Below are 17,458 nucleotides of genomic sequence, written 5' to 3' on the forward strand. Positions count from 1 at the left end.
GTAAGACTCAAGAAGATTACATTTCACATGTTTAGCACTGGAACAGAGTAGATTTATTTATCAATTTCACAGTTTCCTTGAAATAAACCATCTACATTAAAATAATTCAACCTAATATGCCATAAAAATAACATTTGAACACTCTAAATTATACATTTTTATATAAATCTACTGTTAATTTTATGATCTGTACAGAAAAAAATTTATCAGCATCCAGTTAGTAGCATGGATTTTCAGGGCCAAACCAAATGAATCATGAGAGAAAAATGCTCCTGCCTCTCTAATACCTTTAATTTCAGTAATTAACCATAACAAATAGAGCCAGTCTATCTAACATGTCTAAGCTTTTTTGATGTTTACACTTTTTTGTTCTGTCAGCGAGGTCACCAATGGATATGCTATTTTTCCCTCCTGCACCATCCTGTATCTGAGCCTCCACCCTCTGGGAATGCAGTTTGGGTCCACCTTTCCCAAAGAGAAGCTCAAAAATGAAGCGAGGAAGACAAGCACATGCACAGAACAGCTCCATACAGGAGAATCAAGAGGGAGAAGCCTTCCTCAGCCTGGAAAAGGACAAGAAAGGAAGAATGCAAGCGATATCAAAAAATCATAAAAGGCATGGAGAACCAACTGGAATGTGAGTGGCCATTGCCCTTCCCAGCGCTAAAAAGGGGAATTGGACAAATCCATGGAGGGAAGTTTTTGCACACACAGACACCATCGCTGTCTCTGACAAAAGACCTGCTGGAAAGTATTCTGGATGGAGACTTATCCCCTCATGTCCATACACATCTTAAGTATCTACTACCATATCATTTTGTTATGGAATTTCACCTTCTAAAGAAAAATACCCTTTTCCATCTCTACTCCAAACAAGTGTTGCAGGGTAAGCTCAAGGGACAAGGAAAAGGAGAAGGAACCTCAAGAGCGCAGAAGCAGGGAAGAGCTGGAGGCACCAACCAGACTTTGCCAGGCTCTCACTGCCCAAGAATTCCCACTACCCCTGCAGGCACCCAGGGGAGTGGGTAGGACCTGCCCAGTTATGCTTCATGGAGGACAAGAAGAAATTCTCAGCTTCTAGGAACTCCCAGGTCCAGCATCCTCCTTCCATTGTTGCCAACAGGCAACAGGGCCGGGAAGAGATTAATGAGAAGACCTGAGGGGTCTGAGGCAGAGGGTCATCCGTGAATCCTACTGAACAGAGAATCCTTGCACCAGACAGCCTTTGGCTTGACCATCCCTGGGATGGTCTTTCTTATGTGAGAAACTAAGAAAACAAAGCTTGCTTATGATTTAAAACAAATGGGGAAGGCTTTTTGCAGTCACCTATAGAAGTGCTGCTTATGCTTAGTGCTGAACAAGTACCAAAAAGTTGAGCTTTCCCAAAGTTTTCTTAGGGAACATTAGGCAAATCAGCCCTACCACTCCCCACGTCCCAGCTGTGACAATTACAGATCTCCAGCTTCAGAGATGCTCTGTAGACTCTGGAGTTAACACTAGGGGTACCTGAAGCCATTAAAAGAAACTTACAGACGGTCACTGGAGCACTGTGCATCCTACCATTCAGAACAACTCAGCAGCTGCCCTCAAACATCAGAACCTGTTCATAAGTAAGTCAGAACCATCACAATTAAGCTACTTTCATTATTGAAGATCATAATCAAAATCAAAGAGATTATTTACTCTGAAGATTTCAAGTGACATCTGCTGAAATAAAAATATAGTTTGGAAAAAGATTGTAAGAAGATGACTACGTTATTACCAGTAACTTTTACATCTGCCATTAATTTTCACTTGGTTTTATCTTCTCTCCTAGTCTGCATCCAATTTCACATTGACTTGTGTTTTATTACAATCCCAATGCGAATCCCATCAACTGAAAAGACTAATAATTGCCTATGAAATGCCTATGAAATGCAGCAAATAGTGTGGATATTGTTTCCCTTTCCCTTAGCAAAGCACAGCATCTTGAGGGGACTGGCACAAAGGAGGATCGACAGCCTTGAAACGGTCTGTTTCCAGAATGGAAAGCAGCTACAAATACACATGTGTGGACCAGAAATGTTTCCCCCCAAACCTGGAAAGAGTTAATCAAGTTACACTTCTTGAATACGTTAGTGAATGACGTTGAAATGGCACAGGAACATTCTCTAGCCCGGCATAACCCAGACAAACTTCCCCCAGTGACCATAATTTAAGGCAACGTTTTAAAACAGCTCTTTAAATCTCAGTGCTACGGAGAACTGCTGAGGCTTGTAACACAACCTCTCTTGCCTTCCTCTCCTGACAACACACTGAGCTCAAAAGTATACATTTAACACCCAAGGGTCCTACCTGTCTTTAAGGAATTTTTATAAAGTAGATGCCTATCGCAGGCTATTTAAGTACTTTGTAGTAAGACATCAATGGCATGTATAGTGATATTCCTTTGATCATTACACCACTGGAAATAAATAAGAAAACAACCCCTAAATCTTCACCATAAAAATTTATGCTTGGAACTCACCAACCTAAGAATCATCATACCACAAAACCACAAATAGTATTCAATTCAGTCTCTATGTTCTCACTCATGTGATAGCCTTTGATATTCCCCATGATGAAAAATGAATACATTTTACTACAAAGATGATTTCTGAACAAAGCCCTTTTCATTTTGGTTTCGTACTGAAGAACAAGAAATCTAAAGTTAAAGGAGGAAATCAATAGCTGGGCTAATTATTAGCCAAAACCAAAAATAAATGAATGAAATGGAGATTTTTCTCTTTTGTGATTTCTAGCAGCACATTTCAAAACTTTCTTTTTATTGTTCCACTTCTCAGTTCAGAATTCAAATTATCATTAATACGAGGCAGAATTTAAACTGTTTCCATTTTCATTGACTACACCGAAGATGCAGAACCGTCTTCCTTTTGCTGTACAACTAAACCTCACCAAATGAAATGTTACACAAGTTTTATTTTAAGGGCTGCTCTTGAAGAAAGAGAGGATGTGAACATCTGTGAAGAACAAGTGCAAAGAGAAGACTAAAATATGTAGATAAATCATTAGTTATATTAAGATATGAAACAGGCACCCAAAGAATGGCATAAAATGTAAATGAACTTTGGGATCTGGTCTATTAATTTGACAGCTGTTTGACAACTGCAAAATGGAAAACTGACCTCAGACAACTGTGTATAAATGAGACTATTAAGCAGAAGAATTTCATATGGAATGATACAATATACAGTGCAGTAACTCCTCACATGGGAATAGATAAATGTAGACTGGAATTTTTATTGTCTTTGAAGGTGGTGATGTTAAAAAGACTTGAATTTCACAAAGAGGAGCTCCATGCTACATTATCACAATTAATGCCACTTTCTGAAATACAATGACTGTCGCCTGCAGAAAGAATGCTCACACAGAACTCACAGGCATTTAAAAAAATATATCCAAGAATATGTGTCCAGTATATCTCCAGTGTCTGGAGACATAGAAAAAAAAGTCTTCTGCACTTGAGCTGCAAATTCAAAGTCAGCAAAACTATATACTTAATAGGTCATGGGATAACTTATTTGAGGGGTTTCTTTGAAAGTGTTGCAGGCAGCCACAATTACACACAGAATCTCTTTCTCCAAAGCAGCAGCAGAACAGACTGATCCATGGAGAGAGTGCCTCAAAGAAATACTCTGCAATTTTGGCCCCTATGGACAGATCCTCTTAGAATGAGTGGCAAACAGTAAGCTTTTACCATGACTGCCTGAAGCATGTGCCTGAAGCACGTTTAAAAGTTTATATTCTCAGCAGGAACAGAGAATTAAACATGAAACAAGAGACAAAGCCTACTTTTAGATGTAACTAATAATTTCAACTCATTCCTTCTGCTCTAGATCTCACTGAATAGGGCAGATCTTCCACAAGCATCCCCAAGCAACACTTCTTCACATTCTCCAGCAACATACAGAGCCATTTGTGATAAGTATGTTTCATTTCAAAGCAGTTAACCCCTTGGCTCTTTATTCTATTTATCTCTTTGGGACGAATCAGCCTTTTGTAATCAGCCTTTCCTTCCTCTCTTTATAACCACAAAAAAACCAACAAAAAGTTGCACAACCTGTAATAGAAGAGACAAAAAAAGTCACCCAAGCCCTTGCAGCAAAATCCAGACTTAAAAAGTTACAGTTTTCCAAGCTAACCTAACAAAAGGTTAGCAGTGACAGCAGCAGAAGTAAAGATTTTGAGAGTCAAGTGACTGCAGTGGCTAGACTTTTGGACAGAAAAGCTATTTGCGGTCCATTACGTTCAATTTTCAGTAGCATTTTGTTAGGGATGGGATTTGTTGAGGGTTTCAGTTTCTGGTTGTTAGGGATTTTTTTTTTCTATAACTTGTGTTCAATTTTTATGTCTCAATGTAATTCAAGTGGTCAGTAGCAAAATTGAAACTGAAAAATAAACAAAGCAAATCACAAAGATATCAAATGAGACATAAGCACCATCACCAAAACCTTGAACATCCAAACCTCTTGGAGCGAGGAGCTGCACTGTAACTGCACTGTTTGAAGAATCACAGCCACAGAATATCTTGAGCAGAAAGGGACACACAAGAATCATGGAGCCCTGGCCCTGCACAAACACCCCAACAATCCCACTCCATGCCGGAGGTGTTGTCCTAACACTCCTGGAGCTCTGGCACTCTCGGGGCCATCACCATTCCCCGGGAAGCCTGTTCAGCACCCAACCACACTCTTTTGTTCATTTCTAACTTGCCTTTTCCTAAATTTTCTCATTCTTGTTTTCAAGAGACACTAATCAACCATCTCCTAAACATCTTCTCCCAACCAGTTGTGTTTTTACAGCCCTTCATGACACTCTGCCCCACTGTCACCTACTTAATTCTACTCAGAATTATGACATTGTAATAATTATGACATTGTAATAATTATGACATTGTAATAATACTATTGATTTATTCTTGCACAGTCCTGACACAAAATCAACTCTACTTCAACCCTAGTCCAAGTTAATCCGAGATATGACTAGAGCTATGGAATCACATCTGCATGATGACTTTAACAAAGTTTGTGCTTTACAGGTTATTAATTTTCTCTGACTCTAGCAGTAACTCCAATAAAATGCTTGAAATCTCCCTACAAAACTTGCACTGCCCATAAGCCTCTCCATCACCTCTTGGCCCCACTTCAAAAGAAACTTTAGAAACATCCAGATCAGTAGGGAGTTGAAGTCAGCTGTCATTTTACAGGGGAGACACAAATTATTTCCACAAGGAGTGGTCCTTGCCCTGAAGACTTTAATCAGGGATGAAGAACGTGAACTCAACACAGAGATCACAGTTCAACATCTCCCCATTACAGCTGGATCTCTGCCAGGTGATATTCTCCACTTGTCCCTTCCAAACCCAGCTCTGCTACTTACCCTCACACCGACAGGAACCTTCCTCATTGAGCAAAACTCATCTGAGAAGAAGGAGCTTGCCTGAAGCAGGGCTGGCCCTGCTGCACACTCCTGCTGCCAGCAAGAGGCCAAGAACCATGGTAAAAAAACTTTGGCAATCAGGCCACAACCAGCACAAGAGAAACACAGCATAGACTTCCCTTCATTGTAACTTTATTTTCTATTACCAATTCTGCTCCCTTGCTGCCTAAGGCCATTTCAGATAAACACTTTTATAATGGATGCCCTTCAAAGATAATATTTTGCTTTTAATGCCCTTTAATAAACACAAGGCATTCCAAGCCTTTACTCAGCTTGTAAAAGGTGATTATTTTTAAAAGTATCTAACTTCAGAACATAAAAATTAGACTGAGGCCAAACTATCCAGCCTGCTCTCAAATGCCAGCACCTTTATAGTACTCTCTGAAGTTACAACAGATTGTCATGTCTCTGTTGGGAGCACCAACATAAATCTTGACTGTAATAAGAAGTCTTAAAAGAAGAATTATAGGGACAGATTTTCATCTTCTAGAAGTCTGGTTTACTTCAAAAAATTTACATAATCTATACAGATCCAGGCAGAGTTAGCCTTTAGTGACCTAAGAATACCAAACCTCCGAGATTTGCAGACATGTCTGGTTTAAAGTCAAAGCTTATATTATTAAGCTGCTACAACTCTTACATCTCCATCCACATGTCCCATTTTATTTCTTGTCCTAGTTTAATGATACTTCCAACATGTCCTGAGCTTTTCAATCTGGATGATGTACCTAATGATTTTGGTATTGAACACTAACCTCCTCCTTCAGTTTCCATACAGATCTCATAAAAGCCAGAAGATTTGGATTACTGCCCAGAGCTGTGGTTCACTTGTTCATTAAAGAGCTTATGCACAGAATCCTCTTAAAAAGCCACTTCGTGGCAAATGGCTATTCAACACTACAAATAAAAATTTTCTAAAATACAATTTACTTCAGCTTTCCTTTCATACCAATGCTATAATCCCTCTTTCCTACTACAAGGTGTGCCAAGACCCTCCCTGTCCCTCTTCTCATATCCTACAGGTACCTCCTTTAACTTCTATTACAAGCTACAGCAGAGAAGGGGATGATTAGGACACCTGCCTGTCCCAAGCTGTGCCAGATCAGGTCAGAAAAGCAAATATTGCACTACACCTTCCTGTAAAGCCTTGCAGCTTTAGAAAAAATAAGTCAAAAGCCACACAGGACAACTAAACCTCTTGCAGCCCATATAAATGAGCATTCGAGTGCTTGCTCCAGCCACGGCTTGCAGCAAAGCATGATCAACTCTCTCCTAGGCAGGTCAACTCCTCCAACTAGATTGTGGAACAAAGTTAAAAGTCAAAGCAGAGTGAAACTTAAAATTAAGAGAGACAAAAGTCATGGAAAATTAAAGCAAGAGGACTTTTACTGGGTTTTACTGCACATACGTCCTTTCCTAAGAAGACAAAGTAGAATGTGAACTCATGGTATTTCTGTAGTATTTTTTAACTATAGAAATTTGAAGAGAATCCTAAAACAGTTCAAAAGGAAAAGGACTACAAGAATGCTCTGGATTTGTGCTTCAATGAGCTATTCTCCAAAGAAATGGTATCAGTAGACTGTTTCAGGGATCAGGAAATAATTTTCCTTAGCCCTTCTGAGTCATTGATGCTATTTTTCCTACAGCACAGTACACTAGGTCCTGTATTTCTGTTTCTGAAACTGTCAGGAGTCTAATTCAAAGCAATAAACAGGTTGACTATGGCACCGTTTAAATTACAAAAAGAAAATGACATTTCACTACTTATCTAATAAGGTTAGAATTTAGTACTTTACTTGCACTGCAAAAGGAATTCTGAACTATTTGAAAATGTCAAAACATGTACTTACAGACTGGCAAAAAAGAATAGTTATTTTCACTCTTCTAAGCTTATAAAGGCAATACCCCTATAGATCAAAAGGCCAGATAAATCTCATTAAGCACTAGGTTTTCCCTTTTGTCTAGTTCTCTCTTCATATTCCTTCATTTCAGCCCTTTGAAATTCCTTTGTTCTGCCTGTGATCAGGGTTTCCGGGGAATATCTGGCATTGGATCTAAAGGGAACCCCATGTCACTGAAATATTCCTGACAATTCATCACTTGATAAATTATTTCTTTCTTACCCCCTACCTTGCTTGCACCCAGTACTTCCACAGAACCTGTGAGCGTGGTGCAAATGATCCCACTGCACCCAAATGCATCATCTCGAGGATCTCTGGATGCACAGAAGTTAACAAGCTTCTGAAGCTGACACCCAAAAGTTCCAGTCCATCACACTGGGATTTCAGAAAAACAGGAGTCTGTTCATTCCCAGCCCGTGTCTATCATCAACACCTGTGCAGATGAAAGGACAGTTTCAGATGGAGAGAAAACAGAGGACCATGAGGCCATTTCCCTTGCTCTGTCCAGCAGGACAAAGGGGACTGCAGTCCCTACACTGACATCTCCAAAAATTCCCCTTTACCACCCTACCACCTTGCTGGTGTTCATTTAGGAAATCAACTGCTCATCAGAAATGCAACCAGGGAGAGAAAGCGAGTCGCCCTGTTAACAATGGCACATACTTCGTGCATCCACCGAAAACTGTCTTTATCAAAGCAGGAGCAGGACAATCCATAAAAGAGGGGGCACAACACTAAATTCATTTTTTTATCCACTGTTTATGTCATTGTTGGATTTTCATATATATGAGATGCAACACTTAGTTGCATCTCATATAGTACTAACTCTACTTAGTAGAGTAAGAATCAAAGTCTACTAAAATATGAAGCTTTATGCTAATAGTGAGAGCCACAGAGGGCAGGAAAGTAGTAACAAAGGTGTCATTCTACTCATTTTCATTGTCTTTGTTGGACATCACAGAAGTGACTGGGGTCTAAGTCCTTAAGGATTATGTGAATCCATCCACTTTAAGACTCTTTGCCTACCATACTCACACAATATGCACATGAGCAAAGAGAATTGCTTTCAACAATGATATGCATTAATTTATAGTATTTTTTAAGACCTTCTATCATGCTTCAGTTATGGGTCAAATGATTCATGCTTTGCAAAGATAATCTTTGCGTTTAAAATTTATCAGTCCTTCAGAGGTTGGTTCCCATTAGTGCTCATCGTTCTCACTGCTCATGAAATACATCCTCACAAGGTGAGTTAGTCCTACTCCAAATCAATGATTCCGCCATACTAACTTGATCCAACTGTTGCAATTATGAATCATCTGTTGGAGCTCCAAGTTATGATCTTCAATGACCACTAATGAAGACTGCCTAGCAGTTAAAATATCAAAGCAGCATATATCAACACACTTTATTCATGAGATAGACTTTCAGTGTTGGACTTTTCTTATATTTATTATCCACTGCAAATTACATCCCAGGCTACCTCTGCCACTGACAGTCCTGAAGTGTGGAGTTCAGCACCAGATTTTAATAACCCCTCCTGCCAGTTGTTTGATCACTGGTGGGAATGGGGAGGGGGGCAGATGAAAGGCCAGGCGGCTCCTGCAGGCTATCAGTTCAGTCAGAACAAAGGGACTTCAGAGAGAGACAGAGATCCATCAGGTGTGAATCCCAAATGAGCAACTGGGAGGGTGGGAGCGTGGCCTGACTGAGCTGACTGACACTGCAAGTGTCATTCCCAGGAAAAGAGTAAGTGCCTGCCAGTGGGATCATTCCAGAGGCAGGAGGGGAAATGTGCTAAAGCAAAAACCTTGGAAAGTAATTCTGGACTATTTCTACATCACTTCTATCATTCAACTATATCATTTTTACATACGCTGTATGGAGAAAATCTCCTTCGCATTTAAAATGAGTTCTCTCATTCCAACATGACAGTGCAGTTATCTGTGAGGGGAAGGAGCAAAAAAACAAATTTTCAGAGATTTCAAAATTGGGCAAGAAAGAACTTTGATGAGTTAACTTAGCAAAAACCTCCTGCACTGAGTGGACGTGGGTTGCATGATTTGACAGAGGTCAGCTCCTCCAACTTGGAGCAGAGCGTATTAATAGCATTAGCATCGGAATAAAAAGTTCCCACTCCATGGATATTCAATAAAATACTTATTTGGTAAGAGAAGTTTGGTACAGAGATAATGCCAAAAACACAGCTAGTTTTGGGGAACAAAACTATTGCTGTTCTCTTTTGTGTTGAATTTCTTTACTGGGATTAAAAAGAAAGGGAACAGAGGGACCAGAATCATGCTATTTTTTATTTTCCACTTCATCAATAATCCAGGCATCTATCACTAGCCACCACTTTCTATGTATTACTGTGACCCTTGGGGTGGTGGGTTTTTTTCTTGTAAAGGAGTTCTTAGAACTTTTTTTTCTTTTCTTTTTTTTCTTTTTTTTTTTAATTGGGCAGCAGGTCAAGGGAGGTATTCTGCCCTTCTGCTCTACTCAAGTGAGACACCACCTGGCAAGCTGTCTCCAGCTCTGGGCTCCCAGCACAGGAAGGATGTGGAGCTGCTGCTGGAGCGAGTTCAGAGGAGGCCATGGAGATGCTCCAGGGGCTGGAGCACCTCTGCTCTGGAGACCTGCTAGGAAAGGTGAGAGTGTTCACTTGGAGAAGTGTTCACCTGACCGCTTACAAGTTTCTATCCTCATTGCAGCCTTTCAATACTTAAAGAACATGGGTAAGATGAGGACAGACATTTTTAGCAAGGCCTGTTCTGACAGGACAAGAGGTGATGGTTTCTAAACTCAAAAGACAATAGATTTAGACTAGATAAAAGAAGACCTGACCTTTTTTTTTTCCCAATGAGGATAATCCACTGAGCGGATTGACAGCTGGAGGAAAGGCTGCTCTATTTTTACTTTATTCAGCCTTGTGCAACATCCAAATGACCTTCTTAGTTTGTCTTACACCAAAGATCACATACAGGTTCCCTGGGCTGGTAACTGAACTCAACCCCCAAATTTCACTCCACTAATCTAACAATAACCCATCCTTCTCACTCCTTACAGCTACGCTTCTAAGGAATCACCACTGTCAGGAGAAGATGAGACTTTAGGAGCAAAACACAGCCATCAGATCAGATCCTGAAGGGATGTTAACTTACATTTGTTCTCTCATGCTGGATAACATATTTACAGTATTCCTCATTTTCAGCTCTTTAACTTCAGCTAAGATATTCAGCCCAGTGTACTTCCTTGTCAAGGCACCATCAGTCAAACCCAAGCACATAATTTTATCTCTCGGTTACTAAATTCAAGCCACTTTAAACATCCTGCTTTCATCTTTATAGTTCTCTCCCACTTTTTAACCGTGCTGCAGTTACAGAAGAATGTACTTGACATATAAAACGTGCACGACATTTCTTTAACATTTTAGTGCCGTGTATTGCGTTGTAAACATCTCTTCATGTTTTATCTCCTTCTCCATAAATCAGAGGTGACTATCTTAGAAGTCTCAAAAATGACATGTTTTCTCTCTAATACAAATGTAAGCCCCTACTCCTTGAATCTTGAGTGAGCTTTCAAAAATCATCAAAAAAGAGAGCTATGAAAAAGCAAAATATTATTAACTAACTTAATATAAATTTCTCCCACTCCATTTCTATGATAGCCTGGAGTACGGCAAAAAAAACAAGATAAAAAATTAGTCTTCACTTCTCAGAAAGGCAAGGGTTTACTTAATTTATTTGTAACTTATAAGCAACAACACTAAAGCATTTGTTTGATTCAAGATTAATATGCAGTGTTTACAAGATGAAACCCCAGAATATATTTCCATTTTCTTACCATAACTGCAACTAATAAGACTGATTCCTTATGAGATTTTCTGGAGATTTTGGCTAGCTTGCTAATGTTACAGACACAATGAATCTCAATCCGCTCCTCGGTAAATACCTTAAGTGATTTTTTAAAAATCAAAACCTACTGTAAAATAACGGTTATTTTAAAAAGACAGATGACCAATAAAGAACCCCTGTCTGAAATAATTTTAAGTTACTTCCATGATGGAAAAAACAAAGAATGCTGTTAGAAAGAGAGGGAAAAAAAGACGAAAGCTGTTTTAGCAGGTGGGACTGAGAAGTGGTGACATGTTGTAGAACAGTTCCGAAGGGCCGGAGGACGTAACGCGGTGTTGGATGATGTGGAGGAGAAGCGGGGAGCACCGGCGCTGGGAGCCACTGCAATGCTGGATTAGGTGTGAGGTACGACCCTGAAGTATTGTGATAGGAAGGAGCGAGGCAGAGGCACAGACACCGGTGGAGGACAAGAGAAATAAAGCACAATCTGTTCTCTGGCACCTTCCCATAGGAGGTTCCTCCCTCACAACCCACAGACCCAACACACTCCAAGGGAAAACCCAAGGACCCTCTGATATTTATCCAGATCCACAGAATTCATAGCATTTTCCACCAGCCTGAGTCTGTTTCTCTACTGTTTCTCTCTTTCTCTTGTCTGTCATAAATTATACCAAGATACTTTTCTTGACATTTTCTAAACAAATGTCTCTAGAATGACCTCGCTGTCCTGCAGGCACCACATCTCCCTTTTCTATTTTTTGTCTGTATTTTCCAATACAACTTTTTCACTCTCAAGTCACAAAACAATAAATCACAAGCTCCTTAAAAATCATTGCCCAATTTCACAGAATCACCATCAAAATGCATTCTTTCTATTTTTCTTGGAAAGCAATGCCACAATTTAGAATTTGTGAATTGTGAAACTTTTTTCTAAACACATAGCTGGATAAATATTCAGACTGTCTTTCTATAAACAATGAAAAACTACGAAGTTTTTGATCTGCACCGTCGATCTGTTTTTTCTTCTTAAAAAAAGTGGAAGTGGGGCAAGGATCCCCACTTCAGCACAGTTTTGTAAGTTTCTGGCTCTTGCAGGCAGGAAAAAATAATTTTAAAGTACGGCATTCAACCATCTGAAAACAAGGAGGAAGTGATAATTAGAAGATTGTTTCAGACCAACTTTGTAAAGAAATAAAACACAATGTTTTGGTGTCTGTGTATGACTTAGCACAGGCCTGGCTCCAACCCTAGGACTTTAGTCAACTTAGGTAATTCAGCTTAATTCACTGGGGGTAAAATTGTCTCAGCTCCTATGAGATTGTTAAAATCAAGTAGTTGAGGGGAAAAAAAAAAAAAAGGAAAACTCCCTCAAACTTCAGAACCTGACCACTTACAAGTTTCTATCAATACTTCTATGAATTTTACAGAATCTTCAGTACATTGTCACAGGACAAGGCCCCTTATATCCTGTCCTAAATCACAGGGAAGAATTTTACACAATTCACACTTCACCTTCCCACGACATAGGAGGGGACTGTAAATTGTGCACATAGATTTATCAGAGAAATGAGGAGTGGGAAAGATGAGTTGCCCTTAAAGATGTACAGATTTATAGCAATTTGGGAAGTGGAAAGACGGTTATCATATGAAAAGGTCCCTAAGGGACAGAGAGGAGCAACAGGGGAAACATGAGTCATGAGCTGCCAGAGAAGTAGATGCGTATGGGGAGCAATGGACAGAGCAAAGTAGCAATAAAGGAAGTTCCAAGTCAAATGTGCTCCTTCCCAATGGTCAAGATGGATTACCCAAGCTTTAAGCATTTACAGAAAATTAAATTCCCAGCCAGCTCAGACACAGCAACACCGGGAAAAAGACACTCAGCGACTGAAAGGATCCATTGATAAACAACAGATCACCAAGCACAGCTCTTTCCTTTTGCTTCATTACCAACTCTGCTCCTTTTTTTTTGTAGCAGGAGTAATCTGCCTTCAAGGTCTCTCTACACAGGAAAGTGGGTCAATATGAGTGAGTGTGAAAATTTAAAATGTTCAGCTGAAATTGTGAAAGGCAGTTTGACACACCGTGAGGCTGGAGTAACTTGCAGTGAGTAAAGAGTGAATTACAAGACCCAGTACAAAGTTATTGCACTCCTCTCAACTCCTCTTAACATCCTCTTAACTTCCCTTTACTATCCCAAGTGTCCAATTCCAAATTACAGCACAGAATTCCTGTACTTCTGAGTACTTCAAGAGTTTAAGAAATGGCTTCCAAGAGTTTAAAAAGTGCCTGCTTTTGGGACAAAATACAATGAGCAATACATGGAAGCTGAAGACAAAGAAAATCAGTTACTTGTGTGGGAAGTAACCCACACAAGTAATCTTGTCACCTCTCAGAAGATCTAGCAAAACCTCAAGACAAGTTGCACAGGAGTCTCTAGATAAGCCATCATTAACTCTCTTCATCCAGTAGTATCCACATCAAAAGTGAAGGCATATATGACAGTAAATATTTCAAAGGATAACCCACAAATTTATTTTTTCTTATTAAAAAGGTAGTAAAGGAAAAAAGGGAAGAAAAAAGGGTACATCCAAAATTGTACCAAAACCCAACAAAACCTCACCTTAGTTATGATAGCCTTTCTTCCCAGTCTTTGTGTGAAAAATATGGAGATGATAACTAAATGCATTCTTCAGAAAATAGCGTGACTTATTTAAAATTATTTTTCAAGGATATTTATGCGTTTCCAAGTTAGGCAAGCTACATAAACATTTCCAAGCAATTAAACATCATGCATTGTCCTTCCCATTTTGCAGAGAAAACAGAGTTAGCTGCCTGCCCCAGTTTTAAGCTCAGTGAAAGAAACACTAAAACCTGTAAAAACAGTAAATAGGACTTACTCCAGGCTGAGCAAAATGTGTGCTGATGGGTGCAATCCTGAAAAACACACCACATGCCTACAACTGAGGTGTTACAAGGTGTAAACATCAAAGAGCCCAACTCAACCAAGTTGACTCCAGAGTGTGGATCCCAGGAAACCTCCATTACTGGAGTTCCAGGAGTCACAAGTGGTTGCTGAAACCATGAAGTGCTGTCAATAGTGGCACTGGGCTGCTCCTTCTTTTTCCAGGCCACATTTACAACTGAAAGCGACCATAGCTACTACACTTTGAAACACCATTCAGCACCACAAGTTTTACAACCTGTTCATTAGTTAGGCTTTCCTTTGGGAGAGCCCAAGAGCCACTGTGCTTCACAACTGAGCGCAGGAGAGCCACGATCAGCATCAAGCTCCACAGGCCTGTTGACACACACAGGGAAGCTCAAGTTCAGGCACTTGGAACATCTCTGGCATGGGACAACTTCCACAAAATGGAGGTTCTCGGTTCATTTTGCAGATGTGCTGGAGATACCATGATCCCAGCCTGGACAAAATCCCACTGAAGTCCCACTATAGATGTTTTAAGTGGATCTGAGCCACTCTTAAGACAGATCCAATGAGGTCATACAGTAACACAACTGAAGAATCTAGCCCACAAGGTTGGATCCCCACTGGCTATTCTTACACTCCAATTACCCAGTTCTTCCTGTCATTTCCAGGGACCCAGGCTTGGGTATTACCAAGATAAACATTATTATTGGGAGGCTTAAAACCTCATCAACTCCATTCTGTATTAACAAACTGGGCCTAGCAACCCCACTTGAATCCTCAGGCATATATTACTTGTGTGGTGTCAGTTTTAGCAGCTCAGAGCTCAGGCAGCAGCTGAAGGCACAGCACTCCCGGCCATCCAGTCACACTCCTGGCAGCGTTTCAGAAGCCAGGATGACACCGGTTTGCTGTGCAGATGAAGAGATGGACTGACCTGATTGATGGAGTTGGCAGCACAGGATGCCAGGCCAGTTCCGAGGGAGGCGAGCAGGAAACGGGTGAGCTCAAAAGGGACTGGGGCCATGGCAAAGCCAGCGGACGCGGTGCTGACAACCAGAGCTGCAACGCAAGTGAGAGCACAGTTCAAAGCATCAACAAGAAACCATCTTTGTACATAGCACTAGAGTTATGGCTTTCAAACCCTGAAAAAACTCTTGTGCAGATTAACTTTTTGCTATCTTTATGGTTCACACTAGCTCCAGGAACTGGATACAATTAATACAAACACTATACATAAAGAAATCAAAAATGAGATGGAGAACTGCCAGAAATAAAATAAGAAACCCAAAAGCAGCAGCACATTAGCAGAAGATGTAAGGATACAACTTGTGTCTCTGTATTCCCTATTTTATGGATTTCCTACAGGACCAAATTGCCCTACACAACGTGCACAGGACCGATATTTGTTCCAGTAACTCACACATCGCTGCAAAGTCTAATGCAGAAGAAAAAAGAGTAAAAAAAAAAAATCCCACACTGAGATACATGCTTTATATCAAATTATAGCAGGAATTTAAGCAGTGCAGAGTCAAAAAGATATTTGGGGCATGTAGCTGCAGAAATTTCACTGCACAATCTCTGTTTCCACTGCTTCTATTTGACACGCCCATTTTGGGCTGAAAGAACAATTATATCATCACAGAGACCCAACCACACTTAATGGCCTCAAAATTTCAGTGGGTTCATAAAAAATCAATTTCAGTTTTGTCATGCAAAATTGTAACTTTAGTACAGTACTGCAAACCACATCCTTAAAATAAAAATTACCCAAGTTTTAATCCCAGTATTATAATTAGCCAAATAATAGGTCTCAAAAACCTAACTTTTGGCAAGAAATAGTATGATATGACAAATACTATGAAAGTCAGCATGTTTATGGAACATCTCACTCATAACCTTGAACCTTACAATCTGAAATTATTAATTATTAAACAGAAGGTATTTAAAGTATGTTCTGATGTAGTTACATGCTTCAGATCTCAGCTACTTTAAATCAAAGTATCGAAATTTTCTTATGTTCCTGATTTCTATGAAGTCTCCTTTTTGTCTGAAGTTAAATGACAAATAAATAATCTTGCTGACTGAAAATACCTGGATTATCTATTAAGCAGCACTGCTTGGGATGAAATACTAAATGTCATGGCAGAGACCTGCCAGTAAGGATGCACATGAAAAGTGCTCTTTTCAAGAACTGAGCCTGCCTAACAACCTTAGGATTTAATCCTGAAAACACAATGGACAAAACTTGCTGCTCATCAGAAATTTTCTCTAAGTATTAAAGTCCACTGATGGCTGAATATTATAATAATAATATGCATAATATAATAAGTATTAATGATATAGCCTTGTTACGGATTCACAGGCTACTTCTACAATACAGTGGATCTATGACAAAACTTCACCCTTCTGAGCAGCTCTGAAAGAATCACAGATTCTGCTACCTCACCAGACAAATGAACATGAAGCTACTGATCATTCTGAAAGACTAGATCCTATTTATTATATAATTACAACACTACGTTAGTTTCCAAACTCTTGAATCCTCCTTAGGAATGCACAAAAAAAATGAAATGCATTGGTACAACTGAGAAAGTTCAAAAAATGCACTGAAAATGACAGTGAACAGTGGCATTTGCATTTCCAAGAGTGATTACATTCATTTTTTTGCATAATAAATCACATGCTCGCTTCTAGACAAGAATTTAATTAAAACTTATCTTAGAGAGCACTTTACACCAATTTATTAGGGGAAAACACCAACTCATTTACTGGAGAAGAAAGGTGGAATGGATTGGCAAACAGTGTAACATTACCACTACCCTGACCCCAAAGAAATTCTAACACTGTACAGTTACAACACTAATTAAAGTCCCCATTGATTTCTCTAGATTAATTTTAGCCGGTGATTTGAGCATGACTTATCAGGATCTCATTTAAAAAGGCTGCAGTACATCCTCTCCCATATCTCACTAAAGCAGGTACTTCTTGTTTGGGCAGGGTTTGCACACCAGGCATCCCCTGCTTTCCTCATCGCCCAAATATTCCAATACAGCACATTAGCAGTAAATAGGAAAATGCTCCCTTTGGATTGGAAAGTTTATTTTCTTTAACTGTGGAAGCAATAATTTACTCTTCAACTTCCCTCATGGAGGAAAAGTGTATTTAATTGAGATCACATCAAGGGAATGAGGTCACTGACTCTGTTTGTTTTTTAATCCCTGTTAGTTTAGTGCATTAGGGGCCAAATTAACTTCACCTTATTGCATAATAGATGGAATCGATCCTTTCAAGACTTG

General features: G+C 39.7%; 1 protein-coding gene across 3 annotated transcripts in view; it reads right to left on the reverse strand.

Annotated features, from left to right (window-relative positions):
• Positions 1 to 17,458, reverse strand: part of LOC132082010 (protoheme IX farnesyltransferase, mitochondrial) — a 99,689-nt gene that overhangs the window by 73,660 nt on the left and 8,571 nt on the right. For all 3 annotated transcript variants that reach the window (XM_059486036.1, XM_059486035.1, XM_059486034.1), the window contains exon 4: positions 15,097 to 15,221. In XM_059486036.1, coding sequence (XP_059342019.1) covers positions 15,097 to 15,221 — 125 coding nt within the window. The remainder of the gene's footprint in view (positions 1 to 15,096; positions 15,222 to 17,458) is intronic.

The sequence above is a fragment of the Ammospiza nelsoni genome, chromosome 19 (assembly GCF_027579445.1).
Source record: "Ammospiza nelsoni isolate bAmmNel1 chromosome 19, bAmmNel1.pri, whole genome shotgun sequence".
Classification (NCBI taxonomy): domain Eukaryota; kingdom Metazoa; phylum Chordata; class Aves; order Passeriformes; family Passerellidae; genus Ammospiza; species Ammospiza nelsoni.